The 10,806-nt window shown below is 39.8% G+C and overlaps 1 protein-coding gene across 3 annotated transcripts in view; it reads right to left on the reverse strand.

The window, feature by feature from the left end:
- BTNL8 (butyrophilin like 8) overlaps positions 1-10,806 on the reverse strand; it is a 41,990-nt gene that overhangs the window by 23,744 nt on the left and 7,440 nt on the right. For all 3 annotated transcript variants that reach the window (XM_017517516.2, XM_017517514.2, XM_017517515.2), the window contains one exon: positions 5,811-6,086. In XM_017517516.2, coding sequence (XP_017373005.1) covers positions 5,811-6,086 — 276 coding nt within the window. The remainder of the gene's footprint in view (positions 1-5,810; positions 6,087-10,806) is intronic.

Here is a 10,806-nt window from a genome sequence, read left to right on the forward strand (position 1 = left end):
GACATTGGCTTGTAATTCTCTTCTTTTTTGTGGTGTTCTTATGTGGTTTTTGTATCAGGGTAATTGTGGCCTCATAACATGAGTTTGGAATTAGTCCCACCTCTTTAATTTCTTGCATGAGTTTGAAAAGTCTTGGCATTAATTTTTCTTTAAATATTTTGTGGAATTCATCAGCAGAGCCATCTGGTCATGGAACTTTCTTTGTTGGGAAGATTTTGATTATCAATTTTATTCCTAATTCATTACTGGTCTGGTATTTTTTAAAAAATTATTCTGATTCAGTTTTTATAGGTTGTAAGTTTCTAGGAATGTATCCATTTCTGCTAGGTTATCCAATTTGTTTGCCTATAATTTTTCATAGTGCTGTAGTCCAACCTTATCTTTGGTTTCACTTTTCATAATTTCAGTTACTTGTGATCAATTTTGGCCCAAAAATATTGAATGAAAAATTTCAGAAATAAACAATTTGTAAGTTTTGAATTGCACACCATTCTGAGCAGCATGATGAAATCTCTATTATCCTGCTCTGTTCCATTTGAGACATGAAAAATAGCAATTATAGGGTTTGGTACTATCCGTGGTTTCTGGCATTCACTGGGGATCTTGGAATGTAACCCCCGTGGATAGGGGAAACTGTGATAGTCTCATGACATTTTAAATTTCTGTGGTACCAGTTGTAATGTATCATCTTTTATTTATAATTTATTTGAGTTAGCTCTTTTTTTTTTTGGTTAATCTAAGTAAAGGTTTGTCAGTTGTGTTTGTCTTTTCAATTAAACAACATTCAGTTTTATTGATCTTTTTATTGTTCTTCTATTTCATTTATTTCTGCTCTAATTATTATTTTTTCCTTCCTTCTGCTAAGTTTTGGCTTTTTTTTCTAATTTCTTGTGGTATAAACAGGTTGTTCATTTAAGATCTTTCTTTTTTCTTAATATAGACATTTACAGCTGTAAACTTTTAGAACTGCTTTTGCTACATTCCATAGATTATGCTGCTGTTTAAAAATTTTTCATCATCACTATGATTTCAATGTATTCCCCAAGTTTATGTGTTGAAAACTTAATCCGCAATGCAATAGTGTTGACAGGTGGGACTTTTAAGAGGTAACAAGGCCATGAGGATCCTGCCTTCATGAGTGGATTAATGCCATTATTGCAGAAGCAGCTTTCTTCCTCTCTCTCGCTCTCTTGCCCTTCCACCTTTCTCCATGGAACTACACAGCTAGAAGGCCCTCACCAGATGTGACCCTGTGATCTTAGACTTCCCAGCCTCCAGGACCATGAGCCAAATAAACCCCTGTTCATTATCAATTATCCAATCTCAGGTATTCTGCTACGGTAGCATAAAATGGACTAAGACCACCACTGGGTATATACTCTGTGTGCATGTTACATATGGCCTTTATTGTATTGAGCTATATTTCTTCTATATCTAATTTGTTGAAAGTTGGTTCTGTCATGAAAGGGTGTTGAATGTTGTCAAATGCTTTTTCTGCATCTATTAAGATGATCATATGGTTTTTGTTGTTCCTTCAGATAGTGTATCACATTTATTGATTTGCATACGTTGAACCATCCTTGTGTTCCAAGGATAAAGCTCACTTAATCATGGTAAATGAATCTTTTAATGTGCTGTTTAATTCTGTTTGACAGTATTTTTTGTCTTTCTGTTACTCCTCCTCCAGTCTGTACTGGAAGACTTTGGTGGAGAAAGATCTTGACCAGTCAGCCTGGCTAGATACTCTGGAAATCTCTCAGATCTTTTTTATGGATGTACCTGCTTTATTCCTCTTGTTTCTTCTTGGTGAGGGGAAGTCTTAGTAGTTTCTTTTCTCAATCCTGCAAAGCAGGCTAGCTGCTGAGAGCCTTTCATTTATTTATCCCTAGAGCAATTCCCTAAAGTATTCAAGATTGTGCACCTTCTCTCAATCCAGCAGAGTCAAGCTGATTACTACCTGTGTTCTGACTGCATAAGTTTGTATGAACACCTGCTGAGGCTCAGGCCTACCCTGCCCAGTCTTCAGGGAAGCACATGCCTGCCTGTGATGAAGTAAGGGGTTCTGGCCACAGAGGGTGGTGTGTGGAGGGCTGGGGGCACATATCAGCTGGTTGAGGACTCAGCAGGTTGTGAGATGGGCTCCTAGTAGAATGCAGGAGCTGGCCAGTAGGTTCTGCTGCTTGTTGTTGAGGTCCATGCACTGGCTGCCATAAGCCCCCTCCTCTTTCCCTGCTCCTAGCTGCCCCTAGATGATTCAGCCACACTGGTCCCCTCACTGCTCTGCATTAAGTGAGACAGGAAAGGGTTTCCTGGGCAGCATCCCATGAGCCTGGGGAATCTGGACACTCACTTTGCTCTCGCTTTCCCCATGGCAAAAACTGTGGACTGAGGGAGTCTCTCTTGGCACTGAGTTACCCTGGAAGAGTAGTGATGCAGGTAGAATGAAACAGTTCTTACACTTCCATGCATCTGAACTTGGCTTTTTTGCCTGAGCAGCCAGTTGGAACCACTCAGCTGGCTACCTGGACTCCTACAAAAGTATCATTGTTCATGGTAGTTGTTAAAATTAGTGTTTCTGTGGGAGTTTGAGAACTGAAAACTCCTATTTTACCATCCTAATAATGTCACTTCTTAAAGGTATAGTTGTATGATAGTTTGTATGTATAGTTTCATTATCATTGAGTCATATAGCACTTTTAATTATTATGACTTTTTCAATGAACTTAGTTATTTTTGAAGTATGTTTTTAAAGTTTGAAACATATATGAATATTAAATTGTTTTTTTTCTTATTTAATTTAATTATATTGTGATTAGAAATTATTGTTTGAATCATACCAGTCTTTGTCCATTTGTACTTCTATGACAAAATACCACAGACTGGCTCATTTATAAACAATAGAAATATATTTCTCATAGTCTGGAGGCTGGGAAGTCCAAGATCAACAGGTTTGGCATCTGATGAGGACTTCCATCTGTTTCAAGATGGCAACTTGTTGCTGTGTCTGCTGAAGGGGATGAATTCTGTGCCCTCACATGGCAGAAGGAGTGGAAGTGGTAAGTTTACCCCCTCAAACCCTTTTATAAAGCACTAACACATTTATATGGGCATAGTCCTCAGGACTTAATCACCTCCTAAAAAGTCCACCTCTTAATAGTGATGCATTAGGGATTTAGTTTCAACATGGATTTTGGAGAAGACACAACACTAAAACCATATCACAATACCATTTTCTTCAAACTTTTTGTCAACCATTTTATGTGCTTGAGACTGATGAGAGTTAATTTATGTTCTACATGTGCTTCCAATGCTTTGTTGTGGGTGCAACCTTCTAAGAATATCGATTAAATCGAGTCTGTTAATTTGTTGTTCAAATATTCTATATTCTTACTGTTTCAAGTCACATTGCAACTTGGTGGCCCATGACTAAGTGTTCAGTATCTCCTAAGGTCTAGCCCAAGATGTGTTTTTCAAAAGAACGTAATTATTCATAGAGAATGGCAGGGCTCTGCTCCTAAATCTTGAGGGCCTGTGCCATGATTCACCTATAGGGGCCGGGCAAAGGCTCCTAAGAGCATGCCTATCTGTTACTCTCTGTGAGCCACGTTTTGATCCATGTTTCAGCCAATCAAACTATAGAGGCCTTTCTAACATTCTGAGCTGCAACATTAAATAAAGAATCTCTGATTAGTGAGGCCATTAAATTTGGTCTGATCCAGCAATATGTCCTTGTACCACCACCTTACACTCTAAATATCATTTGACATGGATTCTCTGGATTTCTGGTCTGTATAGATTAGAAAAATCAACTAGTTCTTTTGGAGTGTGGTACACTTTCTAATGAGTCATGCATTGTTTCCAACTTTAGGTTCCTGCTGAAACTTGAGCCTAGGTACAGGTCTAGAAGCAAAGAGGGATGGTAGAGGTGGGTCCTGAGCAGAATCAGCTTGTTTTGCATGGCAACTGCCTCACGAGAGAGGCCATTACAGTTTTCTGGGCAATGTAGGATTAATTCCTTGAGATGAAAATGGAGAGGCTATTTTCAGTTGACACAGAGAGACTGAGACTACTTTTACCGGCAAAGACTCATCAGCATTTAGGGACTCAATGTTCCCAGTTTCATGAGTCTTCCCATACATCCCCATTTCAACTTTATGAATCTTATTTCTTCCTAATCAATGCCCCCTCACATTAACAGATATCCTGAGAAACAGGTTTGGATTTCCATTGTCATTCAGCCAGTCACAGGATGAGTTCTGAATCTGGTTTCCAGCAATCTTAGCCCTGTGGCTACAGAAAAAAAGGGTCTCTTTCAGGGTACTCTTGGAAGCTTTAAGGTTATGTAACACCAAGAAACTCAGAATTCAAATTTCTCTGCACATATTTTCTTTCCTCCTTTCCTCACTTTTTCTAGCAAGAATAGGACCAACCAGCCAACTTCATCCTACTCACTCGGTTAACAAACATGTTTAAAAATATCATATAACAGTCAACCAGTGGTTAATTATGGGTAGCAAATGGTGATATTTTGCATATCTATATTGCTAGATCACAAATGAACTTTCAGTGGTCTTTCTGTTTTGTTTGTTTGAAGGTGGGGTCTTGCTATGTTGCCTATGCTGGTCTCAAACTTGTGGACTGAAGTCATCCTCTCACCTCAGCCTCCTGAGTAGCTGGGACTACAGGTGTGCACAGTAATCCCAGCTCAGAGAATTTTAGGGAATTCTAGAATTTTAGGGATGACTTTTCAATCATCCCTAAAATTCTTTTTTCCTAGAAATACTGTTGGTACCAAATCAATATTAGTGAGAGTTCTCCAGAGTAACAAAACCATTAGGTTGTATATATACATACATATATATATACAAATATCATTTGACATGGATTGTCTGAATTTCTGATCCGTATAGATCAGAAAAATCAACTAGTTCTTTTGGAGTATGGTACACTTTCTAACAGAAAGTATATATACATTCTGTTTCTTTTACGTACTTGAAGGAGAAAGATGGAGATAAAGGGAGAGAGGAAGAGAAGAGACAGAAAGAGAGGTTTAGTATAAAGAATTGGCTTGCATATATCATAGAGGCTCTTTTAGGTCCCAACTCATGAGTGAGTCCACAATCTGGAGACCCAAGAGAGCCAATGATTAGTTTCAGTTTAAGTTAGAAGACCTGAGAACCAGAAGAGCCAATGGTGTCACTTCTGTCCCAGAGTTCACAGGCTCAAGACATAGAAAGAGCCGGTGGTTCAGTTTGAGTCTGAAGGCCAGCAGCCTGCCCTGTGGCCAGGAAGAGCCAGTGTCCCAGTTTCAAGGCTATCATGCAAGATGATGCTGTCACTCAGGGGAGGGTCAACCTTTTGCTCTATTCAGGTCTTCAACTGATTGGATAAACCCATCCATATTATGGAGGGCAACCCTCTTTACACAGTTTACCAATTTAAATGTGAATCTTATGTGTAAACACCTTCACAGAAACAGCCTGAATAATATTTAACCAAATCTGAGCAAATAATGACCCAGTCAAGTGGACACAAAAATTAATCATCACAGTGATACATCATAATCATAGGTGATGGAAATACTTAATTCTACTCCTCTGGAATTGTAAACAATTCTATTTCCACCTAACCAAGTGTTTATAACTTTATTTTTACATCTCATTGATTTTAAACGTTTAAAATAAATCATTAAGAAAGATAAAACAACAATCCCAAGATGGAGGCTCTTGTCCTTGCTCTGAGTTACTGAAGCATTCACCCCTCCTCCTCCTCTTCTCCTCCCTCTCCCTATTTACCCTCTCCGTACTCACCTCCTATCTGTACCCTGGATTCCACCTCTTGGCTCAGGTGAGCAGGCCTCATGGAACAGGATATGGTCCCAGCGTTCTCTTGGACGGTTAGGGAGATCTCCACATCAAACAGGCCATGCATGTCCGTGTTTGTCCTGGAGTCTGTGGACAATTCCTGTCCTTGTGGACCTTTCCACTTCGCTGTGGGCCGGGGGAACCAGCCCGAGGACCGACAGAGTAGCTGGATGCCTCTGTCAACATATGCCATGATGGAAATGAGAGGAACCGAGCCCAGTGCTAGGGAGAAAACAGGGAAGGTTGAAAGCAAAGATCACATCCCAAAGCCACAGCAATTCTGAGTCAGGTGCATTCAGCACAGCCCCACCCATTCTCTCTCTTACAGAGACTCAAACACTAAAACCACTACCTTTGGCAAAAGCCTTCCCATGGCCTTTGTTTGTTTGCCATTTTTTAGCAACTACTATGTATGCTTGGCTATTTCTAAGCACTAATCATGATGAAATGAGAAAGACATAACTGCTTCTGATGAAACGCTTCTCAGGAGCTCAGCTAATGTAGAGACAGCTGAGCTGCCAGGTGTAGGAGTAACAGATTAAAGGAACAATGATCCAAATTAAAGTAATAGTGAAGCCTCTAATCAGTTGATATAAAAGTACAAGCAAGAGCTAAACCAAGGAAGATGCCAACTCCTCCCTGTTTCATCCTCCCCCATGGAATGGAATTCCAGTTGAGGGGCAGATGGATCATCACACAGGTGGGTCTGACTGACTATTGATGGAGTTCTGAGCAAAGGGCTTCACAGCTTTATGAAGCCTGAACTCAGGAGGAGGTCTAGGGAGGAGGAACTGGAATGTAAGATACTGGATACTAAGACAATGTAGAGAAAAGTGTTTTAGAGTTTGCCTTTTCTGTCATGGGGGAACAACGGCCAGTGGCGTGGGGGTAAAAGAATTTACCAAGGCAGTTGTAGGTACAGAAAGGCAGATTTATTAGAGAAAGTGGGAAAATTCTTTCCATGGAAGGCAATTAGCAAGTTAGCATGAGAGAAGCTAACTGCAAGAAAACAACGGCTTGCTGGGGATTTTATAGAATGAAACTTGAGCTCATTGATAAGGCCGAGGTAGCAGGGAGCCTAACATATTATTTTGTCAGCTGGGATGTTTGATAAATTGAGGTGCTTGATGGTAAGCAGGAAGTTTGTAAGTTCTGGGTCGTATATCCTGGGCTGTATGTCCAGGATGATAAAGAAAGGTAGATCTGTAAATTATCTGCTTTCTCTTTTGTTTAAATTTTCTAGACATGAAAAAAGGCATGTTTATAGTTTATTTCGTTTTTTTTTACTTTTTGTTTTTACCTGGTCCTGCCAGCCTGACTCCTTTTCCCAAATTAGGACTCCACATTCTCCTCCTTGATATAAGGCACTTGAAAATTCTGCCCAAGGCCTGAGATAAAGACCTGAGAATGAAAATGCCTGGGCTAGAAATGAAAATGTGTAAAGACCAGAATATCTTAGAGGGGACTGAGGGCTCACCTGAAACTCTCGTCAGAGATTGCAAAGCATTGATTATATTCCAGGTCTTCTATGAAGAGGAGGCTTTCCAGGAAACGCTTTTGAAAATTGCTTATGGTCAGGCCTGAAATATCACACATGGTGGTTTCTTTAAAATTATTTTAAGTTAGTCAAATTTAGCAGTGGGGAGTTATATACCAATTTTAATGACGCTACTGTTAATAAGTTCTGATAATCCACTATCATTAGAGCAGCCCCACTCACAGGTTTTTAATCAGGAGACAGGCTCTTCACAACTCACTGACAGCACAGGGCAACAACTGTAAACAATAAATCTCTTTTTTTTCTTTTTTTCTTTCTTCTTCTCTTTTTTTTTTGAATAAAGATGAGGTCTTCCCATATGCCCAGGCTGGCCTTGAACTCTTGGACTCAAGCAGTCCTCCTGCCTCAGTGTCTCAAAGTGTTGGAATTACACCCAGCCCCGTCAAATAAATTTCACTGTGAAGGGTGGTGCGACTATGGAAGTACACTCAAGTTAACACAGAGCATTGAGTGATTCATTGTCAGGGGAATTCACAGCATCCTGGAGCTTACATTTGCTCCCTGCTATGTCAGATAAACAAAAAAATTGTAGGACAAGTGAGCAATAATTTTTATTTGTTATTTAAAAATAAATTTTCATAAGGAAAACTACTATTTGACAGTGTGGAAAAAAGAAATAAAGTATTAATACAGTCAATATTTTGGATAGATCTCAAGAGGATTATGCTGAATTTAAAAAGTCAATCTCGGGGGTGGATCCAAGATGGCCATTTAGGAACAGCACAGGATTGCAGCTCCCAGTGAAAGCACAGAGGCTGCTGCAGATGACACCAGGCAAGCAGGGCCTAGAGTGGACCTCAGCAGACCTACAGCAGAGGGGCCAGACTGTTAGAAGGAAAACCAAGAAACAGAAATAACCTCATCATCAACAAACAGAACGTCCACTCAGAGACCCAATCTGAAAGCCAGCAACTACAAAGACGACAGGTGGATAAATCCATAAAGATGGAAAGAAACCAGTGCAAAAAGGATGAAAACACGTGAAACCAGAACACCTCCCCTCCTGCAAGGGATCACAACTCCTCACCAGCAAGGGAACAAGGTTGGATGGAGAACGAGTGTGATGAAATGACAGAATCAGACTTCAGAAGGTGGGTAGTAAGAAACTTCTGTGAACTGAAAGAACATGTCCTAACCCAATGCAAAGAAACTAAGAACCTTGGAAAAAGATTTTGACGAAATGCTAACAAGAATGGACAAAATAGAAAGGAATATAAGTGAATTGATGGAGCTGAAAAACACAACACGAGAACTTCGTGAAGCATGCACAAGTGTCAACAGTCAAACTGACCAAGCAGAAGAAAGGATATCAGAGGTCGAAGATCAACTCAATGAAATAAAACTGGAAGGCAAGAATAGAGAAAAAAGGGTAAAAAGGAATGAACAAAGTCTCCAAGAAATGTGGGACTATGTGAAAAGACCTAATCTACGTTTGATAGGTGTAACTGAATGTGACGAAGAGAATGAATCCAAGCTGGAAAATACTCTTCAGGATATTATGAGGAAAACTTCCCCAACCTAGCAAGGCAGGTCAATATTCAAGTCCAGGAAATACAGAGAACACCACAAAGATATTCCTCAAGAAGAGCAACCCCAAGGCACATAATCGTCAGATTCACCAGGGTTGAAATGAAGGAGAAAATACTAAGGGCAGCCAGAGAGAAAGGTCAAGTTACCCACAAAGGGAAGCCCATCAGACTCACAGCAGATCTCTTGGCAGAAACCCTACAAGCCAGAAGAGAGTGAGGGCCAATATTCAACATCCTTAAAGAAAAGAACTTTCAACCCAGACTTACACATCCAGCCAAACTAAACTTCATAAGTGAAGGAAAAATAAAATCCTTGGTGAACAAGCAAATACTCAGAGATTTTGTCACCACCAGGCCTGCTTTACAAGAGATCCTGAAAGAGGCTCTACACATATAAAGGAACAACCAGGACCAACCACTCCAAAAACATGCCAAATGGTAAAGAGAATCAACACAATGAAGAATTTGCATCAACTAATGGGCAAAACAGCCAGCTAGCACCAAAATGGCAGTATCAAATTCACACATAATAATATTAACCCTAAATGTAAATGGACTAAATGCCCCAATCAAAAGACACAGACTGGCAAATTGGATAAAAAGCCGAAACCCATCGGTGTTCTGTGTCCAGTAAACCCATCTCACATGCAAGGATACACAAAGGCTCAAAATAAAGGGATGGAGGAAGATTTACCAAGCAAATGGAGAGCAAAAAAAAGGAGGAGTTGCAATTCTCATATCTGATAAATTAGACTTTCAAGCAACAAAGATCATAAGAGACAAAGAGGTACATTACAAAATGGTAAGAGGATCAATGCAACAAGAAGAGCTAACGATCCTAAATATATACGCACCCAATACAGGAGCACCCAGATACATAAGGCAAGTTCTTAATGACTTACAAAGAGACTTAGACTCCCACACAGTTATAGTGGGAGACTTTAACACCCCATTGTCAATATTAGACACATCAACCAGACAGAAAATCCACAAGCATATCCAGGACTTGAACTCAGACCTGGACCAAGCAAACCTAATAGACATTTACAGAACTCTCCACCCCAAATCCACAGAATATACGTTCTTCTCAGCACCACATCACACCTACTCTAAAATTGACCACATAATTGGGAGTAAATCACTCCTCGGCAAATGCAAAAGAACGGAAATCTTAACAAACAGTCTCTCAGACCACAGTGCAATCAAGTTTGAACTCAGAATTCAAAAACTAACCCAGAACTGCACAGCTTCATGGAAACTGAACAACTTGCTCTTGAATGTTGACTGGATAAACAATGAAATGAAGGCAGAAATAAAGATGTTCTTCAGAAGCAACGAGAATGAAGACACAACATACCAGAATCTCTGGGACACATTTAAAGCAGTCTGTAGAGGAAAATATATAGCAATAAGTGCCCACATGAGAAGCAAGGAGAGATCAAAAATTCACACCCTGTCGTCAAAATTGAAAGAGCTATAGGAGCAAGATCAAAAAACCTCAAAGTCTACCAGAAGACAAGAAATAGCTAAGATCAGAGCAGAACTGAAGGAGATAGAGACACAAAAAACCTTTCAAAAAATCAATAAATCCAGGAGCTGGTTTTTTGAAAAGATCAACAAAATAGATAGACCACTAGCCAGATTAATAAAAAAGAAAAGAGAGAATAACAAAATTGATGCAATAAAAAACGATCAGGGGATATCACCACAGATTCCACAGAAATTCAAACCATCACCAGAGATTATTACAAACAACTCTATGCACATAAACTAGTAAACCTGGAAGAAATGGATAAATTCCTGGACACTTGCCTCCTGCCAAGCCTAAACCAGGAAGAAGCCGAAACCCTGAACA

Source organism: Cebus imitator, unplaced genomic scaffold (assembly GCF_001604975.1).
Source record: "Cebus imitator isolate Cc_AM_T3 unplaced genomic scaffold, Cebus_imitator-1.0 Scaffold634, whole genome shotgun sequence".
Taxonomy (NCBI): domain Eukaryota; kingdom Metazoa; phylum Chordata; class Mammalia; order Primates; family Cebidae; genus Cebus; species Cebus imitator.